A 25,557-nucleotide genomic window follows, 5' to 3' on the forward strand; every position below is an offset into this window, starting at 1 on the left:
TCATGCATCGTTAAAGCTTCGACTGCCTGTGATGGCGGGGGAGCCTCGCTGAGTTTTTATAGAAGCCCATTCTCATTAGCGACAATTTGGGGATTTCAGTAACACCGAAACTCCTGCGTGGACATAACTCTTTACTTCAACAAATCACGCTCAATCTTTCAGGGAGCTCTCGCTCAGATGGGGCAATGTCACAGTTTCCAAAGTTTCTTTTCTGTGCTGAGAGCAAGTCAGTGAGCCTTTCTGTGAATCAGATGTTTGTCCCCAGAATGGAATTGGATTCCCCGTTCAATAACTACATCAGCAGAAAGAGCAAATGGAGCTCGGCGTACAGTATGTTGTGTTGGGAGCCGTACTCCTCATCCTGCACTGTCAGCTCCACTTGGCTGCCGCTGCTGTTGAACACTGACTTGAATGCGTTGGCACTCAGCTCTTTTGAGGCGTGAAATAGACTGTTGCCATACAGGTCATCACCACAGCTGACATCAAATAGGACAAGATCAATCTTCCTACCTGTTTGGCATGCGATCCAAAACCAAAGGACGGCTGTGTTAAAAAGTTTATGAAAGACATCTTTAAGGTATCTTTAAGGGCATGTTTTGAACTAATGTAGCACATTTACTGTGTTTGTGTTATTTGTGCTCATGAATAATTGCACTGCCCTTTCTGATTCTTTTGATGGCATAGCTCTGCCCTTTAAAAAAAGGCGATGAATCAAACTCAGTACCTGCCTTTCCCAGGAAAAAACTTTGGCTGACCAACACTAGAATAGAAGATAAAAGTTAATGCTCCACATCTCTTAACCTTTTACCGCCATTATGAAAAGACGGGCATGCTCAAAAGCCCTTCAGCACAGAATCTGGCTGCTGATGGGACACTCTCTCTTTATTCTCCCTTCACACACTTTTATGCTAGGTTGGATATAATTACATGTCAGGGGGAACTCTTTTATGTTAATAACATTGGAAATATGGGGTCTGAAATCCGCAATGTTGACTGTACTCAGCAAATTTCAGCAGAATATTTCATTTTTACAAGACCTTTAGCAGCAGCTAGAGGTGTCCCGAGATGGTGTCATCGGCCTCGTTGAGGTCACTGCGAATTGTAAAACACCCTTAAATCTGTCATTGCCTCATCTGACCCGAGTCACAGTGACCTCATCATCTCACACCCCTTTATCTTGTCATGATTAAATTATAGATGCTGATTTCAGACCACAGAGGGGTTCATTAATCAGGCCCTTTGTACTGTCACTCTTCACTAGCTCATCACTGGGCCAGACAGACTTGTGACACTCGCAGTGTCTGTGTTTGAGTGCAACCCGTGTGTGTGTATGTCAGGTGCATTTTCTCTGATTAGGTTTTTTTGTCCGGCTGCTTGCACTGTAGACGTAACATCACCACGGGACAAACAGTTTTATTTGCTCAGTATTTTTAATTTATGCCAAGAGCTGGCACTCGTACCCCAATGAAGCCAAGATAGCCGAAAATGTTTGGTGAATAAAGCATGGTGTGCTGGAGAAGAGTTGTTTTAATTTTGAGACTTGGCATTGCAAGTGTTGACCCGCTGCCACTTTGCTCCTGATCCTGCAGGAAGTCTTAAGCATCATTAATTAAAAAATAGCCCATTTTCTTTCCAATGGGTACTCGGGCAAGCATAAAAATTATATTTTAATGGTAAATAAACACTGAAGAACCCCATTGTTGCTGCTTTAAACAAAGAAACTCATGTATTAAAACATTAACTCAGCATTATTATGTGGTTTGTCTTCATTGTTAGAGCTCTGAGAGATGAGTTTTGCCCAGATACAGGGATGAGATGATTCTCCCTGGAATGTTACTTGATCTATGTTGAAAAGGGTGAAGGGAGGTCATAAATAAACCACTTTGCAGCACATTATGTAGAGGAACAGCTCACCAGTTGTGATGATTTAAGGCTTCTAGGTTACGAGCTCATTGATTTCTCTGCATGTGTGGGTTTGAGCAAACTTGGGCTTCTTTGAAGTGAAATTCGGATCTATTTCCCAACAAACAACACAGATTTATAAGCTCTGAATTGGATGAAGGAAGTTAGTGGTGGGTCTTAAATGGGTTATATACAGTGCAGACACAGATTCAAGGAACAATCAGTCATCTTGGTGTATTTATACCACAGCAGTAGCTCACTTTATCTTCAACTGCTGTTAAACAATGTATACATAAAAAAGGGGTGTACGGAATGCACACACAAATACACACACTCACACAGATGATAATATATTGTCCACTTTCATTGTAAACTAAAACCACTCTCTTCCACTTACTGTTTTCTCCCTTCCCTGTTGCAGGCGAGACGATGCGCATTGCCTCGTCAGAGTTTGCCGATGACCCGTGTTCCTCCGTGAAACGTGGCACCATGGTGAGGGCCGCCCGCGCCCTGCTCTCTGCTGTCACCCGCCTGCTCATCCTCGCCGACATGGCTGATGTCATGAGGCTGCTGGCTCACCTTAAAATTGTAAGTGCAGTCATCACCTTGTTTTAACCCTCTGAGACACACAACACACCCATTTTTGTCTTAACTTTAGGGGTGATAGCAGGTCAACAGTCAGCATCATCTGAAAGCTGAGAGCCTGAAGGGTAATTTGAGATGCAGTTCAGCACAGTTTGTCAAGTTTTCTGCCTATGAATATGTAATATACATTGTGTTTTGGTCAGGCACCTATTCAGACTTTAAGAGTTTGGAGTGTATAGGGGCTTAGAACATTATGATGGAAATATATGCTAGCCATTCTCATATTCATTTATGTCTTATAAGTTGTTGAAGCAGTTTTTGGGCTAATACCTTTTGTTGCACACAATATACCCTTTGCTAAGTCCAGCCCCAAAGTGCAGAGTGGCCAGTCATTACGAAACATTGGGACGGTTCAGACCAGGGTCTGGCAAAAACATCCTTCATTTTCAGGCTGGTTTTGTGGATTTGGCGCTAAATGTTGTGCCTAGGGCTCATCGTGTATTAATGATACTCGTTACCTGGAGAGGTTGGAAAAAGATATACGTTTCAAAATCAAACCCTGAAAAGTGTAGGTTAGCTAGCTAGCTACTGAAGATATAGCCTACTGAATGTATACACATGCTGCTCTTGCTTTTTAATGATTGTAACAGTGGAAAAAAAGACCGACCCTGCTGTACAGGAACCAGTGAAGGGAAGCAGGGAAACTTTGCTGATTTTCAACCAGCTCTGTGTCATCACAGTGTGCGCAGATGAACGTTGTTTGACTTCCCTTGGAGCTCCTTGCCCATCTGCCAGTGGAGGTCTGGTTTGACTTCCCTTGGAGCTCCTTGCCCATCTGCCAGTGGAGGTCTGGCGGTTGGCGGCACAGGGGCGAAGCCAAACACCGTTCATCTGCACACACTGTGATGCCACACAGCTGGTTCAATATCAGCAAAGTCTCCCTTTATATTCATTGTCTTCTGTGGCGATCAGCAGTGATGTGGTGGTTCACTTTTACACTGTGATCTGTAGCCTATAGTTCGGCTTTAGCTTCTAACTGTCTTTGTCTTTTTAACCTGTTGTTGCTGCTGAGTCAGTTTGACATCCTGGATATATCCTTCAAACACAGACTGTAGACCCCTCTGTCTGCTTCTCTCTGGAATCACTGTTTCATTATTCCAAAAATTTGATTATGTTTCTTCTGGGAGTGCAGTTAGTTACAGTGTGGGCTCCATGCTTACTCCGACAGCTTGTTGGACCACACAAAGGGGTGGGGAATGGATTAGTGAAAGGTCAATTGGTGCTAAATTTAAGTGTTTTTTACCTCTCAAGAACTGATAAAAAAAATGTCAAAATACCTCCCAAATACCACATTAAGACACCAAGACCTTGAGGAACACCAGAGAAAAACCATGCTGTGTTTTGGTATCCAAAACATTTGACATTTAGAGATTTCTGTACGAACCGTGACTGTAAAGTTTCATGAGGCTATGGTAACCTCAGAGGTCACAATAGGTCATTATATAAAGTTATGGTCTAACTACGATAATGAGTAGCATAAAGTGGGTATGTTTGAAAGCAGAGATTTGTGGGTATCCATAAAACCCATTTTCATTCTGACATGTTGAGGTGGGAGGTCAAGGTAGCACTGTGAAAATGACCATGCCAGTTTTTCCCTTGTTAAATTTGAGCTTACTTTGGAGCGTTATTCAGCCTCTGTCCTGAAAAGCTAACATGATATGATACTAAAGGATTTCCTCGGTCCTCTAGTTTTATATGAAACCAGTATCATCACTTTAACCATAAACCTCAGCCACCTACAACCTCAGAAAGACAGTAATGTCAGCTGGGATCGTCCCGCGGGTCTCTTAAGCAGATATGATGTTTTCCGCCAAAGAACAAAGCGTACTTCCTGAGCAGTAGTTCAACAATGTGACTCTGTGACCTCATGGTGTTGTGCATATTGCTTATGTGTGTTAGATTTAACATAAGTCAAGTTACAAAGTCAAGGACTCATATCAGTATCGCTAACATTCCTTGAAAAGACAGATTCCCCAAATCTTTTTGTAAGTGATAGCAGTAAGTCAGATGTTAAAGTAAAGACATCCCGGTGTTGTACAGTCCACTGAAGCAATGTATGCTTTTATCGCAACCTCTGATCATATTAGCATATAGACGAGGCGTGGAGGAGTATCCTGGGAACACACATCTGATTGTACTATATTAATATCATACCATAGTGCCCTGGTGTGATTAACTGCACATACCCGTCCCACTCACTGACTGCAGAGTGATTTCTAGAACGAAGGTTTCTTAGTCCTGTTTTGTGAAAATGGCTCGGGGCTTTTGAAAAGAGAAGTTAATACAGAGTGCTAGAAATAATGATATGCAATTGGTATAATCTGAAACCAACTCAGGCCTTCATGCGCCTTCATTCACTCACTTTGTCCCTCTCTCACAAACACACACACTCACACTCAGAGCCTTTTTTTTCCAAGCCTCAGTCTTGAGGCCCACAGAGGGGCTTAACTCTAGCCAGTATAAGCCCTGCCATCAAAGGCCACTTAAAAGTTATCTCTCTCTCTTCTCTCTTTTCCATTACATCTTGTGCGTCACTTTCATTAGGGATAGAAAAGAGTTTAGAATCAGAATGTACCAGCAAAAAGGATGGAGATTGCTGGAGTGAGACCCATTAAAATTGCACAACTAAATGGTTATTGTCTTTTTAAACCCGGTTGCAATTACACAGTGTTCCATTAATGTTTTAATGTATGTTGTAACATTTATGGCTTAAAGTTGATTCCTGAATTAAACTACATAGATCAATGTATGCTAGTTTTCATTTGCATCTACAGAGTGTTTGAAAGATCCTATATATACTGTATATGTGTGTGTCACAGGTGGAGGAGGCCCTGGAGGGAGTAAAGAATGCAACCAATGAGCAGGACCTGGCCAACCGCTTCAAGGAGTTTGGGAAAGAGATGGTGAAGCTTAACTATGTTGCAGCTCGCAGACAGCAGGTAACTGGAAGCCCCCCTGTCTCCCGCTCTGTCTTTCTCAGAGAAAATAAACCACTTCAGACGTGTGTGTCACATTCAGGTACAGGGGGTTCCCATAGGAGGAAGCTCCGACAAGTGTCTGCACTCTGGCTCTCTGTGCCTCGGCAAGTCCTCGACTTCATATGTAGGTTGTAAGTGCAGAGGAGAATACTGGTAAACAACTACAGATAATTGGTGTGATAATGTATGAGAACACTAGTGCCTCAAACTCAGACCAAAGCCTGATTCCATTTATAATCTGGCCCCTTCCCCTTTGTTTTCGAGGACCACTTTGCTTCTCAAAGCAGCGTTCTATGGGTAGTCGTTGAACTCTTCCCCTATGGAATGGGATAATCCCTCAAGACCCTGATACATCATCAAGAGCCGCCAATGGCAATCACGGTATCATCACAATGACATTTGCCATTTATCTGTTGGACATAGAAAAGCATGGATGCCTGCAATTTGGCTGGAGCCTATGCCACCTGACATTAGGCGAGAGGCAGGGTACACCCTGGACAGGTCACCAGACTATCACAGGGCTGACACATAGAGACAGACAACCATTCATGCTCACATTCACACCTATGGTCAATTTAGAGTCACCAATTAACCTGCATGTCTTTGGACTGTGGGAGGAAGCCGGAGTACCCAGAGAAAACCCACGCTGGCACAGGGAGAACATGCAAACTCTGCAACGAAGGGCTCCCCCACTCCAGGGTTCAAACTTTCCACCAGACACCCTCATGTTATGAGGCAATATTGCTAACCAGTGCACCACCATGCCATGGTTATTGTCATTTTTAAATCTTTATTAACAAAGAAAATACATTTGTGGGTTCTTTTTGTCACTTGTGCAGCTATCTTACTGATGTGTGCCTTTGAAAAGCCTCCCTTTATATGGTCATGAAGCCCTAACACTTGACCTTTTCCCTCTACCCCAACAAAAATCGGACACCTTACCCCTAGGTGTGAATGTGCAAAGCAGAGGGGTTAAAGGCTAACTGGTAGGGACAAGGGGTGTATTGGGATTGGATCCAAGTTTTAACAGATCTAATGAAGAAGCATCTGATCAGGATGCCCTCTGGGCTCCTTCTGTTAGAGGTGTTCCGGGCACGTCCCACTGGTAGGAGGCCCCGGGGTTGACCCATGACACGCTGAAGGGATTACATATCTCATCTGGCCTGGGAACGCCTTGGGGTCCCCTCAGGAGGAGCTGGAAAGCGTCACTGGAGAGAGGGTTTTCTGGGATGCTTTGCTTGCCCTGCTGCCCCCATGACCCGGCCCCGGATAACCGCATGAAAATGGATGGATGGATAATTGAGAAGCAAGTGTGTTAAAAAATGAATGTAGTCACAGTCTTACTTGTGCAGAGAGAATCCTTACTGACAAGTCACCAGTCAGATAGCAGGAGCTATTTGGTGGCTCATTCTGACAAAATATTGGCCAGCATCATAATGATATGCAGTGTTATCTGCTTTGCATTGTCTCTTTAAGGCTAGCTTCCACAGAAACACAAACACACTGCCACTATGATGTGATTAAACAAGATGAAACATTTTCCTGTAGGGGAAATTTGGTTACCGTAGCAGAAAAGGAGCCTATTTTCAATTAATTATTGTACTAATAGTTGTGGGATTATGTAAACGGCACTGACAGTTCCAACACATTCAAAGCAGACATTATGACGTGATCAGACATTACGAGTGGTTTCTTTAATATACTGTATATTGGTATTTTATAGCTTTACTTACAGCTGATAGGCAGTAAAAGTGAACTTTATAGCATTTTTTCAAATCGTAAATGGTATTGCTTATTACTGTATATGTTCAGTGTGAGCTGAATTGCACAGTAAGTAATGTATGCTAGGAATTCCTTTTCTTTTCTTTTTTTTTTTTTAGCAGCGTTTAAAAAGACCTGATCATATTACTGCAATTCAGCAAATTATCCACAGGAGTACTTATTTCTCCCAGGAGGACAACACATGAAAGTGTTAGAACATCTAACATGGCCCCCAGTGTGACAAAAGGCTTTTAGATGATTTTTCCTACAAGTGTCATGTTGGCAAGCATCCACCCTGCTGAACTGTCCCAAAGCAAAACACTGAGCTGAATACCATCCAGCTCCAGGGTTGCTGATCTGCTGACGCTGCCCTAACTTTGTGCTCTTGGAACAATACCAATTCGTCAGATGGGATGTGAACTTATGTTTTGACTGGAAGATTCTTGAACTGGTATCAGTTTGTGCTCTGTTGTGAAGGAATAATGCCATCGAAATCCCTTTTTTCAGCTCCTGACAAAATATGGAAAAACATTTTATGAAATACACTCTTTTGCTGTTCCATGTACACTCACCGGCCACTTTATTAGGTACACCTGTTCAACTGCTTATCAGCGCAAATAGCTAATCAGCCAATCACGTGGCAGCAACTCAATGCATTTAGGCATGTAGACATGGTCAAGACAATCTGCTGAAGTTCAAACCAAACTTCAGAATGAGGAAGAGAGGTAATGTAAGTGACTTTGAATGTGGCATGGTTGTTGGTGCCAGACAGGCTGGTCTGAGTATTTCAGAAACTGCTGATCTACTGGGATTTTCATGCACAACCATCTCCAGGGTTTACAGAGGATGGTCCGATGTTCATGCCAGAAGTCAGAGGAGAATGGCCAGACTGGTTCAAGATGATAGAAAGGCAACAGTAACTCAAATAACCACTCGTTACAACCAAGGTCTGCAGAAGACCATCTCTGAACCAACAACATGTCGAACCTTGGAGCAGATGGGCCACAGCAGCAGAAGACCACACCAGGTGCCACTCCTGTCAGCTCACCAAAACTGGACAATAGAAGATTGGAAAAATGTTGCCTGGTCTGATGAGTCTGGATTTCTGCTGCCACATTCAGATGGTAGGGTCAGAATTTGGTATAAACAACATGAAAGCATGGATCCATCCTGCCCTGTATCAACAGTTCAGGCTGCTGGTGGTGGTGTAATGGTGTGGGGGATATTTTCTTTGCACACTTTGGGCCCCTTAGTACCAACTGAGCATGGCACCACAGCCTACCTGAGTATTTTTGCTGACCGTGTCCATCCCTTTATGACCACAGTGTACCCATCTTCTGATGGCTACTTCCAGCAGGATAACGCACCATGTCACAAAGCTCAAATCATCTCAGACTGGTTTCTTGAACATGACAATGAGTTCACTGTACTCCAATGGCCTCCACAGTCACCAGATCTCAATCCAACAGAGCACCTTTGGGATGTGGTGGAATGAGAAATTGGCATCATGGACGTGTAGCTGACAAATCTGCAGCAACTGTGTGATGCTATCATGTCAATATCTCTGAGGAATGTTTCCAGCACCTTGTTGAATCTATACCACAAAGAATTAAGTCAGTGCTGAAGGCAAAAGGGGTCCAACCTTGTGCTTGCCAGGTGTACCTAATAAAGTGGCCACTAAGTGTATTTTGTAGGATATTTCTAATTCTTAAACATGCAATGCTGTTCATAAAGGAATGAGGGGTTATTAGTGCTAACTTGAGAACCTTTGTCACTTCCTCAGGAACTGAAAGACCCCCAGTGTCGAGATGAGATGGCAGCTGCCCGCGGGGCTCTGAAGAAAAACGCTACCATGCTGTACACGGCCTCACAGGCCTTCCTGCGCCACCCAGATGTGGCAGCCACACGTGCCAACCGAGACTATGTGTTCAAGCAGGTCCAGGAGGCCATAGGAGGCATTTCCAGTGCTGCACAGGCCACCTCGCCCACTGATGAGAAGCACGGCCATGCCGGCATTGGAGAACTGGCTGCTGCCCTCAATGAATTCGATGTAAGTCAACAAGCATTCTTTCTTTTTCTAAATACGACACTTAGCACATATATACTCAGACTCTGCTATGTCCCAACTTTGAGAGCACATTTGAGGCAATTCTCTGTTAAACACAGCTAGATTGCTGCTTTGTCTTGAAGCTCACAGAGACCTATGAATGCAGACGCTGCTTGTTTTTCACGACTTTATTAAGACACGCTGCTGCATGTGCACATTATAGCACCCTGTAATTAAACACAACAGTGAGAGAACTATAGCTTTGTGTACACTAGACGCATAAATATGATCTGACATTTCCAGGTCTGATATATAAGATGGCTAAATCACCTGTCATTTTATTTTCCGCCTATAAAGACGCACACATAATTCAGGTTATATGGAACCCTGCCTTCATGACTTTATTCCAACTGTCACTCTAATGTGATTTGTCGTGTGTGCAAGTTAGTATTTCCACAATCTACTGAGACACATTCATTAAACATTATTAGAAATAATGCACGGTGCATTAGGAGGAGTTCTTATCTGCACCACTTTGTGAAGGCTGCCAGTGTTGCTGTATGTACATGAGCTTCCTCACTGACACGTTTAATATCTGGATTAACATTCGTTTTCACTGTCACAAAAACATATTCACGTATCACTTATTAATCTCCGTCTCTGTATCTCTGAAACACACACACACTCATCTGTGCTCAAAACTGAATGTTCTACTTCAACATGATTTGCTGCTGCCATCTAGTGGTTGTGCACTGATGGTGAACTGTTGGTGTGTTCAAAGCTGGGAGCTTTTTGTCAGTGAGGTGATCATGTCTCTACAGGTCAGGACATAAAGGTGATTTGGGTGTTGGAGAGTGATCTGGAGTACTTTGATTTTCATTACAAACATGCTGATTAAAAGGTGTTGTGAATGCAAAAATGTCTCATAGGACAAAAAAACCCACAGGCCACTTAGGAACAGGCCTAAGAGCTGAACTTTCAGGTTGAAAAGTAGTACTTTCATTTATGTATTAAATTTTCCCATTGATAATTTACGCTTCTGCTGTTGTCATGCTTGATGAGACCCTGACTTCATTTGCATATATATCTAGATGTAAGACATTCACCTGGCACACAGGGAGCAACTTTAAATGAATGCTGCACATTTCCCTTTCAAGAGTCTAATCAGCATACAACGATCTACTTCAACCTGATAATGTTTTAAGTCATACACACACAGTATGGGAGTTCTTATACCTTGATATTATTTTGATACTAGTGTCTCAACAAAAGAAATCCCAGAGAGTGATTTTACTTCGGCCCCTTCTCAGATACTATGGATCCTAAGGTTGTCTCTTCTGGCTCGACCCTCCTGTTCCATTAACCTGTCTGCCGCTATAGTAACTCCAACAGTGTGTCTTCAAGGACTTGTGTTCCCTCCTCCACCTCTGTAACTCTTTTTTTGTCTTCATCAATCCTCTTCTTTGTTGTGGTTATTTGGTCTTTAATTTCCCTTAGCATCTTGCCGTTTTCTTGGCAAAAATCTCCCAGTTCCCGAAGAATCACGTCCAGGGTCGCCATGCTTTCCTCAGCACTTTGCTTCTCTGTGGCTAGCTGGCTAGGGCTAGCACCACTCTCATCCACAGTTGGTTCATCCACTGAGTGTTGTCCGGTTTCTTTTCCCAAGGACTGGCTTCTTCTGCTCACTCCTTGGCCTATCCTATGTCCCTACTATAACTTTGTTTGACTAAAAGTTCATTAAAGTCAAATTATAGTAGATGATACTAGTTTTTAATGTCCTTTAAATTTGTAATGCTGGGACGTATTGTTTTGGACAACACATTTACCCTTGGTTACTGATAAAGAAACCTTGAACCTTGATTGTAGATAGTTTCAGAGATACAACACATACTACAGCATTTTCAGGACATTTCCCTTTCTGGCTACAAAATAAGGCTTCTAACCAACATGAGCAGCTAGTTTGTTCACTGTATCATTAATTTAAGCAACTTAATGCTTTATATTGGACAGTGTGATTTGTTTAGTGTACTTCATGCTTTACCAGTCACCTCAGCCCTGATGAATATAACTTTCTGAATGTTAAATCTTTTTACAGCCCCAGAGTCCTATATTGTATCATTATAAAGGCTTCCCACTGCACCTCAGTGATATTTAGGTTCATAGCACTTTCAGTAGTGTGCACTGTCCCCACTAGCCTTGGCAGCAGAAGCAGTCTTACTTCTAGCAAGACTTTTTCCACTAAATCTTATGACTTGCTACACACTGCATCTGCCTCTTTTCCTCACCAGGATCAATAGTTATATCTTTCTCTAAATCATCTAACCTGGATTTGTCTGCAGAATCAGATTGGCTGTTTGTTACAAACTCAGCTTTTATTGTTAAATATTGACCAATGGCACACAAGCTGCTTACTTGAGCACAGCTGTACCTCACCCAGCTGCGTGACAGTAGTAGAATATAAAAGGTTTTGCAGTTTTGCTCCTTTATATTGCTGCTTGATGCCGATATTACTGAACTGCCACGGAGTCTTCTGGAAGATACTTATAAGATTTGTATTTTTAGAGGAACAAACCTATTACAAGACCTAGGGTGTTTACCTGATAAGTGGACATAGGTATATAATGTTACGCACATTCTTGGTTTCAAAACAGTCTTGATTTTCGGGACCAGAATTGGATTTGATGAATTAACACATACTGTAAAGATGTTCTGTTTAATTACAGGAATGTTCTAGTAGCCTGAATTTGGATGACAGAACGCACACAACAATAGATAAGTTGTGTAAAGTCCAACAAAATGTGAAAACTCTTAAGTACACTGAAGTACAAATTTAAAGAAGTTATTCTCTAAATCAGTGGTTCCCAACTGGTCCAGCCCCAGGGTCCAGATTTCTCCTAGTGGTTCCCAACTGGTCCAGCCCCAGGGTCCAGATTTCTCCTTAGTCATTAGTTCAAGGTCCACGTTAATACTTAAGCGTCATACTTGCGTTTGGAAGTAACGTGGAGCTAATTTGCTTTCTCTTTGTCACTCAATCTATAGCAGAAAATGGTACTACGAAATAAAAGCTCCATGTCGGAAATTCGCTGTACTTAAAAATAGAGTATGTTTTTTACCAATTTGACACGTTTGCGAGTCACTTGCGGTCCATTCAGAACGCACCCACTGCCCACTTTTGGATCGCGACCCACTAGTTTGGAACCACCACTCTAAATTATATGAGATTAACTGCACTAAATGTTTAGATTGCATCTGTAATTAGAGATGGGGGAGGAGTTTGTCATTGAAGTCATTTGGTTTTGGATCGGACTAACCAGTTTTGCATAGCCTGCCCTATCTCCACAGCGCTGCATCAGCACTAACTAACCATTGATTGTGTTAATTTTGGGGTGATTATGCACTACGGTAATCAATCAATAAATCGATCAATTTTATTTATAAAGCCCAATATCACAAATCACAATTTGCCTCACAGGGCTTTACAGCATACGACATCCCTCTGCCCTTAGGACCCTCACAGCGCAGTAGAAACCTCAGGAAGAGCAACTGAGGAGGAATCCCTCTTCCAGGACGGACAGACATGCAATAGATGTCGTACAGAAAAGATCAACATGATAAACAGTAGTCCGTATGACACAATAAGACAGAAAGAGAGACAGAGATCAATCAATAATCAATCAATAAGACATGTATCAAACAGTCAAAATACATAAACTACTTTTACACACGTTTTTAAAGATATTTGTACCCATATATTTTATTAACATACAGTAAGCTTGATGATTTAGTTTTATAGTTAAAGCATTTTATTTAGAGTGGTGTCAGTTTGCACAGATTATAAGTAAATACAGGCTATACAAATAAAGAAATTATTAGTAAATATACAAATGCAACATAGATAATTAGTGCACTGAGAAAACTGATAGACTCTGTTCTCTTTTAGAATATATGAAAATGAAAATAAAAAACACAATAGAAAAAGAAGAGTTGAAAAAAAGAAAATGACAAAGTCATCCTTGAGCTGATGTGAGGTTGTCAAATGTCGCTGGAATATTAAAAACAATAGTTTGTGGTTCAGGTTCAATTCTTGAATCAAGACCGCCTGAAATTGTCTGGAAAATGTTGCACCAGTGCTTCTGAAACTTAGGAAAGGTTATATAACAGTGTGTTGGAGTCACTTTGTTAGATTGACACTTGTCGCACAGAGAAGAAACAGATGATTTAGTTTTAACCATGATCAGAGTACTTATTCACTTTGACATAAACCTCGGCAGTTTCGTCTTCTTTGGCCATCCATTTGTGTCTTTCCCCTTTCTCATTGTGTTCATCATGCTCTTAAAAACTACAATGCTCTGTTTTTTTATACCAGGATGAACAGTCTGTAAAAAATGTGATATATTTCACAGTAGTGTTGATGTTTTCTGTCTACAAGGTTCCCTAGTTTACAGTATGTGGGTGACCCCTTGTGGTGATGTTTGGAAAATGCAGGTAGCTTCTATTTTTGACCTAATGCTGCTGCTGTGAGGAGAAATATCAAACCAGTTGAGTGCAACAGACTCTGGTATATTAGATTAACAACTAAAAGCCATCTAGCAATGTGGGCTCAGACGCTTTGAGAACAACTCAGTGCTAGTTTCTTCTGAACCTGTTCTTCTGAGCGAGGCCATGGCCTGTAGTAATCACATCGCCTCTGTTTTTATGTAAAACAGTACGGCTTTTTAGAAAAGCAAAAGACCTGCATAATTCGATTCTATTCGGCAGACAGGCAGCAGTTAAATGAGACAAATTGCCCTTTGCTTAGCCCTCTGTGCTTGCCTGAAGCTGGTGCATGTTTAATTCCTAACTTACCACAGAGACAGGGTATGGTCAGATCCTCTCTGAATAGTAATGACCTGATATACTGAGCTGTGAGGCATGGTACTTGCAGGAGTTTGTGCGTCTGCACGGCTGTGTATGGGCTACACATGCACTTTTGTAAGATGCTGTATCTGGTGCATATAATTTGGGATGTGTATGTTATTGTATTGCAACAATTCCATGGGGGCAGCTACACACTGCTCCCAGATAATCTCAGACTTTCACTTTCTTTTTTTGTTTCCATAAAGACAAACCAACGAGAACTCACATGTATGGTGGCTTTGTTCTAGTAATTGAGTTTCTGTGGATGCTGCAGAGTTGGATGATTGCGTTTATCTGTTTTGGGGTGCTGCTCCTTGTCCTAAGTCAGCTTTGATCTGTTACTCATTCTTTGACTCCGCTGCAGTGGTTAGATTCATGGATGGCAGACCTAAATACAGACTCAGACTCGCACAGCCTCTCCAGGCAAGAAAAGCTCTGAATATTGAAGCTGGATTCAGTTTTTGGTTGATATTTTTGCCTAACAAGCTGTTGTATGACGGTGCTCGTTTCATTAATGGAAATGAGTGAGTGAATATAGACAAGTTGTTCTCTCTGCCAAACAGATGTCATCGTTTTAAATATTGGTTTTGACTCCTTTATTTTCTATTCTGTCACCAGCCTTCTTTGCAGTCTCTTTCACTGAGACATCACAGGACATTTAGTCGCACAAAAATGCAGGAGTGTCTCTCCCAGCGATCACAATAATTTATATCCGTCTCACACTCACCGAGGAATGAATAATCCTGATCACACTGTAAACAAGTATTCCTTTTTGGTAGACTGAAAAAAAGAACACAGAGTACCTTTCATCTCCTCTATCTCACTGCCAAGAATGTGCAATCATCTGTAAAAGCACAACACCACGCCCAAATCAGCGAGAATATAGATCGCCTGCTATGTGGATTCTTTTCCATCTTTAATTAGGGAGGAAAAAAACATCCTGAGGACTGTGTGTATGTTGTTGAAGGGAGATTCTGGCCACGGAAATGAAAATGGCGAGGATGCTGAGCACATTGCCTCAACTGCTTCTGAACATGTACAGTCCGTGACACTAAAGGTTAGACAAGATGTTTAAATGCAGGGCACAGACACGGGTCTATAGCTGGAGCGAAAGGGCAGCTTATGAATAAGACAAGAAAGGGGGGATGACCTCATCTGTACTTTTTTTTTCACTGACACCCAGAATTAGTTTGGAACGAGTCAACTTAGGACACTGAGGTACAAGATCTATTAAGAGAGAAAGGGGAGGTCAGCATCAGTTCAAATCCACTCAATTTCATTGTCGTTTGGCATATAACTAAGAGGCGACATCAACCACCCCCCCTCCACCTTTTACCTTTAAGAGTTCCTCATCAAATATATTGCAAGGGTTTCAGAATGCTGTGTACATGCTTGGAAAGTTTAGCCTCTGAAAATGTAAAAATATAATATGATTTAGTATTTCAATTTTTTCCAGTATTTGTAAAAAAAAAAAAAAAATATGGGAACACAGCCTAAATTAAGAGTCCCAAGAGGTTATTTCCATGGCCTAGGAAAATTCCATTAAATCAAACTTGTGATGTCATCAAGTATAAAGTCTGGGGCTATATAGACAGTGGCTGCATCTGAATTTCTATACTAACATGTTCTGCTTAAACAGATGTGATATTTTTTATTGTGTCCAAAACCTTAGTACTAAACCAATAGTGCGTGAAATGCATACTATTGTCAGTGACATATTACAGTATCCAATCAGTAGACACTATGCTGACATAAATATCCCACATTACAATGCAGTACAAGACAATGTTCATAACAGTTGATGGTGGACACCTAACGCTGTGACATCAACAGACATTTATTCATTCATTCATTTTCCGTTATTGCTTATCCTGTTAGGGGTCGCAGGGGCTGGAGCCTATCCCAGCTGACATTAGGCGAGAGGCAGGATACACCCTGGACAGGTCACCAGACTATCACAAGGCTGACACATAGAGACAGACAACCATTCACACTCACATTCACACCTACGGACAATTTAGAGTCACCAATTAACCTGCATGTCTTTGGACTGTGGGAGGAAGCCGGAGTACCTGGAGAAAACCCACGCTGACACGGGGAGAACATGCAAACTCTGCACAGAAGGCTCCCCCACCCTGGAACCCTCTTGCTGTGAGGTGGCAATGCTAACCACGTCACCACCGTTCCGCTGGACAACAGACAGATAGATCATATTATGTGACAAGATTTAAAACATACGTGACAGGCTGATGATAACAACAGACTCCTAAAAAAACCTTTAAATTTGTCAAGGATTAAAATGTGGCAAACTCTGAGGCTGAAAAAGGAAGCCAATGCTAAAGTTCCAAAACCTGCAGTTCATCAATTGGTCACTAGAGGCTGGTTTTAAAAGCGAGTCAGTACTCATAGACCCCCAGGTTAAAATGCCCAACTTTACAGCAGAAACAAATATGTTTTAAGCCTGGTACAAAAACAGTTGTGGTCTTTTTAGCTAATTTCAACATTTATGTCACTATTCAGGGGGACATTTTTTAATAACTCATCTATTTACATTTTATTAAGGCCCAAAGTTACACATATTTAAGGGCAGGGCTGCTTATGAGTGACAGGCTGTCTGTGAGGTTTTGCTACAGTCTTTGAGTCAGTGCCACCCTTCGCTTATTAACATCTCCACCCTCTCGTCCAAATATGGTCACTTCTGGCTCTTAAAAACCAAGTTGGCAACAGCTGAAATATCAAACTCAAGTCTTTGAGTGGAACATGCTACCTACAGATATCAGGGAAGCTAGCTCGCTAAATATTTTTTAAAGAAAGCTAAAAACATGTCTGTTCACTTTAGCCTTTAACTAGCTCTGACTTTCTTCATACAGGTCTGAAATTCCATTTCCATGTGAAGCTCTCAGTGCTTATACTGCCCTTATTGTGAAGCACTTTGTGCTATATGAAAGGTGCTACATAAATTAAGTTTATTATTATTATTTACAACGGCAGTCCACAAACCAATGGGTGACATCACAGTAGCTACATCCATTCATTTATGCAGCCTATGATTAAAATACACAAAAAAGCATTAGGGCTCATTTCCATTGTTGCACAACAAGATGGCCAATTGAATACCAAAGTGTCGAGCAAGAATGAAACATTCAGCATTTATATACCTACAAATCATTTGACTACCATTTCTAAATGCCTCAATTTAAGTGAAGCAAGAATTCGATTGAATTTTCTAGGTGTAAAATGTTGCTTAAATTATATTTGAATTGATGGTAGAGCTGAGGTTGGCAGTAGTTACCATGGTTATACATCTCCAACTGGCAACGTGGCTCTCAGGATGTGATGAGGTAATTATAGCTCAGGGTGTCTAAAAAGATACATACTACTGTTTATTCACACAGAAGTACGTTCATGTTCGCACACATAATGAGCATGTAGTGCATAGCATGCAATTTTGGACTCTTAAAATGAATGGGGGGCTGATTTTGTGGGCCCACAGTGGGTTTGTTTTCTTTTTTGATACCAAAATGAGCTTCATTGTATTGTAGTGTTCTCAGATCTGAAACAGAACATGTAACCACATGCTCAGAACATTCCCCCGGGTGCTCTTAGTGTCATCTATAATATCTTTCCCAATTTATTGTCTATGGAGCAGCTGCAGACTTTATACTCTGACAACAAAAATTTGAGTTTCACCGCTCTTGATTTTAGATTTGGGAGAGAGTTGTTCATGTTTACCCATATTTTTGGACTGTCTAAGAACATAACATGTATGAATTTTGAGAATGGGTGTAGTTCCCATCACATAGTCACAAATATTGGACTTTAATATCAGCAGTTAATTTGCTGTGGAAGCGTCAGTCGTCTCAAGGGGTGAAAATATGACTCAGGAATTTTCCTGGCTCAAAATGAGGCACCCATTCCTTTAAACACTGATTCACCTATTAAATATAATTAAATATTATTCAGTTAAGTATTATTTTTCATTGAAATAACAAAGTGGTGCTGTTATGAAAAGATCTTCAAACTATAAATATTGCAAACAATATTTAAAGACAGCTTCATCTGTTATGGAAAAGCCACTCAGTGTGAAATGACTCATCGCAGTGAGTCACCTAAGGACAGCGAGGTTGACATTTGGTTCACTTGTTACTTGAGCACTTTGTTGACTAATAAAATCTTCCTGCACTAATGTACCTCTCTTTGTTGATAACATGAATTATGCCTATAATGGCCGGTGTGTATTAGCATGCCATCCGACTCTATTGTCTTTTCACCCCGGCACCATGCTGGATTGGATTGATTCAATCGTTGCGGTAACAGTTGACAGCGAGGGATTTAACACAACAGTCCTGAAACAGTTTTATTATTGAGGTCACGGTCAGGTTTTTGGTAAAGGCGGCGCAGAATTTGAGGATGGCCACCTTTAAATTTGCTATGCAGGAAAAGCCCTGTCATGTTGGAATGAAAGTCTTTATTTGGGGATCTGAGCTCAGTGGGAGGACAGATGGAGTCAGGGCCCTACGGGTATGTGGGTAAAGACACACTATAGCACACACAGGCGTAGATTTTTAGGTCACAGCACACATACTCAGTGTGGCAATTCCATTAGATTTTAAAGGACACAAAAATATGCCAGAGCAGTGAATTCATTTTGGGAAATATTGGAATGCATAAGATGCAGGGGATGTACGTGCCTTGTACATGTAGAAAGATCTGTTTCCAAAGAGGCTGGTCGCTATCTGTGAGCATTTACATGCAGGCCGGAAACAGACGGACTATAACTCTCTCTATCTCACCTCGTAACAGCTATGCACATTTTAATATGCAAAAAAACACTCTTGTTCTCCCCGTCATTCTCCCGCTTTGACTCTTGTATAGTCAAAAGCACGAAGCACCTGATACAGCCTTTAAAAATTGACTGTTGGTCTCTCCTGCTCACTCACACTTACTTGAAGTGCCGCACATAAAGACGTCAGCTTGTCAGCTGCAGCTAAGTAAGTACTTCTCATAGACATTTTTTTTTTCCACTATGAAGAAATGCAAGATACACTATGACTCAGGTAATGTAACAGAGCTAGGAAAATCCTGCCAGTACAAGTATGAGTTATCGAAGGTCTTTCCCTTTATTCCTCCACCGCTGCTGCCTTCGATTAGATGAGCCAAGGAGAGTGGGGAGAAGATGGTGTCTTTTAACATAATTGTGATTGCATCAAAATGATTACTCAGTCCTCAGCGCTCCTTCTCCTCGCTCAACCAGCAAATTAGATTTGCCTCTTTCTGAGCAGGGATGGACGTTTTTTGGTATTATTATGTCAAATTTGGCCCGGCGCGGTGTCCTTTGTGTGTCACATCTGCTTTGGTTGGATCAATGCAAACAGGTGGTCAAAGGTGCACCTGTACAAATACATAATCCTCAGACTCAAAAGCACACGGTGATGTTCACGCCGTGACCAGCAGATGGCAGTGTTTAATTACTTTCATCACTTGTCCATCCTCGCCCTCTCTTTATGCCCCCCACCCTCTCTCTAGCTTTTCCATTTTTATCCTTTTTTCCTGCAAGTCCTTAGAAACAGAGATTTTCAGTCTGGCTCATTCTCTGTTCAGAGCAGGAGCCTGCTTCACCTTGTATAGTTGTGTGCCATTAATGAGATGGAAGCTATCCTCTAATGCCGTGATGGTCTGATGCATGATCCTTGAATCGAGCTTTGTCAAAGAGAATTCAGTATAACCCCGTACAGCCTTACCAATTTGACCCCTCGGCCCACATCTGCTGGATATTAACGCTTTCCTGTCCTGCACGCAGCGGCAGAGAGAGAGGACGGCACAGTTAGCAGACCTGTGCTGCACATTTCCCCAGCCTTGTTGTGTCATCACAGCTCTCGTACACCTACGACTATCTGACATAAAAACACAGTGAATGGTGCTCGGTTGATGTTCATGTACTGTACACACACACACACACACACACACACACACACACACGTTTCATTCACACACAGTGCAGACATGCATACACCGGCAGAGCATAGCTTTGAGCCTGCAGCAGAGATCCAAGTCGCACTGGATCATTTTTGCCACGGTTTTTGTTTCCATCTGCTTGTCCTCTACCTCTTTCTTCTTTTTCAGGGGGTTATTTACACAGCATCTTTCTCACTCCCCCTCACCTCTCTGCCTCTCTGCCTTCTTTCTGCCTCTCTGTCTCCCTCTCCCTCCCTTTCTCACTTTGTTCTCATTGTCTGATGTGTCTTGAACCAACAGAGGTGTTTGAAATACTAGTGTGCTTACATGCATACTCTGAGCCCGTTTGGTAGCAGCGTCGCATTTTCATGCAAAACTCCCCTCTATATATTGCAGGGCCTGTAGTCACTGCACAAGCATATGCCGGTCCTCTCTCTGCATACATTATAGGCTAACTATAACCGGATTTACTTGCTAGCTCAGGGAAAGTGTGCATGACAGCCAGTCCTTTGAATCTCACTGTGGCGAGCGTCGCTTCCAAGTGTAAGTCGCTTTCCCGAATGCTGCATGCGTTCATCTGTGCAGTGACAGGTAATTGACCACGTTCATGTTTATGGGATGACGCACTGAGACGCGCCTTGAATTACAGCCCACTTGGGAATTCCAGTAAACATCATAGACATCAGACCAGTGCGGAGAAGCTGATCATTCTGTTTTTTTTTCTTGTGCAATATGTCTGTATATGAAGATAGACTTCAGCTTCTCTTTTTGGGAGTTTGTTTTCATTCTTCCCCTGCCAACCAGATGGATTTCTTTTTCTGGTGGTATGAGCAACAAGCACGATAGATGGGCTCTTCATTGTTAGTGTGTGCGCAGTGGCTGCCCAGCGATGACCTTTTCGCCTGCTCCGTTTGTGTATGAGACGCCGCCGAGCCGACCTCAGAGAAACAGTGGCTGGAGAGCAACCCCTGCTCTAATGTATGTAGATGTATTCCTAACTGAGGGATAGCTTTCTTGGTAATTGCTATATCAATCTGTGCACTCCTATCCTTGCTGTCTCATTTCAGACTCCCTCTTATTTCTCTCCCGCTTTCCCTCTCCCTCAGACACACACGCAGAGTCTGCCGCTTTTCTCCCCCCGCATTGTCCCTCCTTCCCCCCGATTTCTCTCTCTCCTTGACTCACATTGATTCGGCGCTTGAGCATGTGGGTGTTCAACACATTCCTGTGTTGCCTGTGAGAAACTGGCAGAGAGGAAAGAGTCTATCCTGATCATTGCACCTACCGATACTTGCCGGGGAAGGTCAGACACAAACATGCACAGATGCACAGTCATGTGCAGATGCGCGCGGACCCCAAGCATTAATAACGGCATCGAACACAATGCCAAGTGGCAGCGTTATTGACAAGAACCCCGTTGTGTTCAATAAAACTCCACTCCCTCCGTCATTTTCACCTTGGCTGAGCCATGTGTTAGCCCAGAGGTACACCTCTAAATTACGACATCCTCTGCCTGCCGATTGAAACACTGCCTCATTCTCTATGGACAGATGCACCTGTCAAGAGAAATATGAATAGGGGAACTAAGCTGAAGTAATGGGACATGACCAGGGAGATAGAGAGGTATTGGTTTGTTTGTTGCTGTACAGTAATTAGCCACTGCCTGTCTTGTCTTGATGGCAATAAGGCATGAAAGAGAAGCAGGAGAGTGGGATGGGTCATTGGTAAACAGAGATCCATACTAGTTACAGTCAGAGCTTATAGCCTTGGGTCCATTGTGACCAGCCTTCTCCACTTTCCTGTTTTCCCCATAAAACTCTGCAGCTTTCTGGAATTACTCAGCTCTTCTTGTTTATCTCCAGTTATAGATTAAGTCTTGTTAGATTAGACTGACTGATGTTCTGCCAAGGCACTCTGGCAGTTTACATTTACATGTCTTGATGATGCACACAACACAGTGAGAGTACTTTAGGACATTTATCATAATACATCAGATGGCTTATCGTAACAATACATCCTCAAGTATCCCCAGACTTTCAGCGCTGGCTTTAATTTATCTCTGTTAGTATTGCTTATTATAAGCAAAATTCACACTGTTTTTCTTGGCCCACATTCTCAGTTCGAAGGAAAGAAATGATTAACGGGGTGTTAGTATATTCTAACCGCTCTCTCCATATATAGACAGCCACCCTAAATTAAATGGTAACAACAACCAGCGTGAATCGCCTCGCTGCATCTTCCGACCTCTCTCAGCATAAAACTCTTGGTGGTTGATTTCTGAGTAGGTGCAGCAAATTACTTTTCTTTTTTTTAAAGGTATCTTGCCTTCCAGTCAAGGTCTTCTCTGTAGGAGCCCCACCTGCCAGCTTGCCCACTCAGCTCTGTTCAATCTCATTGATGCGGGGGCATGCTGGCTTTTGCACATACAGGACATGTGCTGTATGCAACCACACACAGACACACAGGGCCATTTGTACTGTCCAGTTTTGCCCACAAGAAAGGCGAAGGTGTAGAATGAATTGTCCTCTGGTCAAATTTGTCTCATATCATACCGGTAAATGCACAAACAGAGAAGCAAGGCTCCGAGGCAGTATCTTTGCTTAAGGCCACCCTGTCCTTGCCAGCGACACAATGCTACAGTACTTTGCAAAAGGTTCTGATGACTTTCTGAAATGCACTATTTCCTCCCACACATTTTCTCTTGCACTATCTCTGAACAATAATACGGGCATGTGCACACATACACACAAGCGCAGAGTCCTGTTATGGAGGCTAGCTTTTCTGCAAAGGGATATATCTGGCAGGGAACTCCTAGTGGATTTGAGACAAACCCTAACCAAAAGATTATAAATGAGCCGCTTGTCTGATTTTCAGTCTCCATGTTGCTAAGCTAAGCTCCCTACCTCAAAGTCTGACTGTATAGAAATGCAAAGTAGTTTCTTTTCTCTAGACACAATTCTACAGACACTCAGTGGTGTAAACATTTTAGAGAACCTAAAAAAGATATCCTCTACAGACTTTAGCTACCAGTTTTTCCCTGTGATTTACATATCCATATGTACTGCATTGAGCATTGGACGGTGAAACTCTACAGCATACATGTAGCAACCTTTTTAATTATGCTTAGTGGTATCCAGCAAGCATTAATTTACACAAGGCATTTTTTTTTAATAGACTGATAAGCCTGAGGCGTAGAGTGGGTGTACAGTCTGTTAGGGGACGGATGAGTCCTCAACAGCCCGGACTGGAGATAGTGGCGTTGCTTTAGGGATTTACCAGACACACATTCAGGCAATTTAATTCACAGGAGTTTAGAGCAGTAATGCTGCAATTCAGGGTTGGCTGACTTAAGTTACCTGCTTAAGTTCTGCAGATATGTCAGGAGATATACAGGAAAGCTAATCATAGTCAGCTAAGAGCCACAAAGGGGATACTGATTTGGGGTGACAGATCCAGGCAAAAATATTAAAAATTTGTACTGTGTTATGTTAAAGGGGCTCTGTGTGATATTCCGAGTGTTGAGCCCTGTTTCCACTGAGCAGTGTGGTACAGTACAGCTCAGTTCGGTACGCTTTTTTTCCATTTCCACTGTGAAAAGTTGTGGATGGTACCAATAGAACTGTTCCGCACTGTCACCATTTCTGGTCCGCCCTCTGTTGGGGTACCTAGCACACAGATCTGGTACTAAAAGGTGGAGCTGTGAACACTGCAGTCTATTGATTGGTCAATAGCAGACAGTCACTCTGCTCAGGGCTGAGCTGTGGCTGGTTTTGATGCTTATATAACCACTGTACCTACTGTGGAGAGTTTTCCATATGTATGTAGACTGTAACTATAAAATGAGAGGATGTTTTGCCTCTTGCAGCAGCTGTAGTCTAAGAATTTGCTGGGCCTACTGCGACAACTTTTAAGGTGGAACGTTTACTTGTTATGTTGCTCAGTATATGAGTTAATGACGTGAATCCATCAGCACACCTTAAATTTCAGTGTGACAACTTTGACCATTACTTTAGATTTTATCATCTCTCTTGGATGACTCGCACGTTTAGTAATGAGTGGATTTTCAAACATTTAAAAAGATAAAAAAAAATTGTTTATGTGAACTGCATATATCCCAATCCTCATTCAGAGAAAAGAAAGCGTCGCCGAGCGTTTTTCCTGTGGGCTCCGGCAACACTGAACCCCTGAGCTTGCCTGAGAAGGACTAAATGCGCAAACCCGCTATTTTTAAACATCCCTTTAAGATAGACTCTCACTCCTGTTCTATTTTGTTCTGGAAATGTTGGCGTGCAGCCCTGTTCTGTGGACAATAAACAAGGTGCAGACTAATAAAGGAGGAAATACAGCGAGTGCTAGATGGAGCAGTGAGTGACAATAACCCCGCCCACATTTAAGGGTGCTGTTGGCGGTGGAAACGTTAGGGTCTAGGTATCATGTCTGAAGGGTTACTTTTGGTTCCAAATGTACCATACAGAAAGTGTTTCGTGGAAACGTGGCTTTTGTGTTGTCTGGACACAGTTCTCACCTTAGAAGTGACTGAGCCAGCAGGTAGCGGCTATCAGTGCTAACTTCATAAACAGCGCTTAACAACGGCAGTGCTGACAGAGCTAACAGTGTTACCAAGGGGGCAACCAGAGGGTGGACGCTATGCTTCCACAATGCCGCACACATGCACTAACATGCATGCCTGGCTGGACTGGTTTACCATAAGAACCCACAAAGAATCTTAGATTACAACACACAAAGAGGTTGCATGACATCATTCTCTATTTAATATGCCATTTTCCCACAATATCTTTATATAGCAAATTGTGGTTTGCGTCAGTAATAATGCTCTGAATGTTGCATTCAGATTGTTTAAAAGACTTAAGGTCAGTTTTTGATTAACTAAAGAATAGATGAATAGATATTTAGAGTGGCTGCTTTTTATTAAAAGACAATAAAGTTCAGTTCTCTTCACTGGAGTTCAAGCTGAAGCAGCCAAATGGAATACTAACTTTGAATTAATAACACACCATCAATTGAATGCTACCATTCTTTAACAGCATTTTGTTCCCCTGATTCATTGGGCTGATTATTCTTTTTTTTTCTTTTCACCTCAACTTTAAGCAATCATGAACAAAATACTCAAGCAGCTCATCTTGGATTCTGATAGGCAAGGGAAACCAACCAACAGCCAAGCCTGCATGTTTGAATAGTGCAGCACTTAGAAACTCTCTAATTTCCCCCTGTGGCTTCCAGAACGGAAGAGATGCCCCATATCCCTGATCTATGTTTGGAAGAAGCACTAATGCACCAGTGAAGTTGCTTAGATGAGTGTAGCTTTGTTGACAGGCCAATTTAGCTGTCATTTTGAGATAATGGAGTGTTCTG

The 25,557-nt window shown here is 42.2% G+C and overlaps 1 protein-coding gene across 1 annotated transcript in view; it reads left to right on the forward strand.

Annotated features, from left to right (window-relative positions):
* ctnna2 (catenin (cadherin-associated protein), alpha 2) overlaps positions 1-25,557 on the forward strand; it is a 512,716-nt gene that overhangs the window by 87,259 nt on the left and 399,900 nt on the right. The window contains exons 4-6 of the mRNA XM_050043846.1: positions 2,324-2,490; positions 5,367-5,486; positions 9,070-9,336. Coding sequence (XP_049899803.1) covers positions 2,324-2,490; positions 5,367-5,486; positions 9,070-9,336 — 554 coding nt within the window. The remainder of the gene's footprint in view (positions 1-2,323; positions 2,491-5,366; positions 5,487-9,069; positions 9,337-25,557) is intronic.

The sequence above is a fragment of the Epinephelus moara genome, chromosome 5 (assembly GCF_006386435.1).
Source record: "Epinephelus moara isolate mb chromosome 5, YSFRI_EMoa_1.0, whole genome shotgun sequence".
Taxonomy (NCBI): domain Eukaryota; kingdom Metazoa; phylum Chordata; class Actinopteri; order Perciformes; family Serranidae; genus Epinephelus; species Epinephelus moara.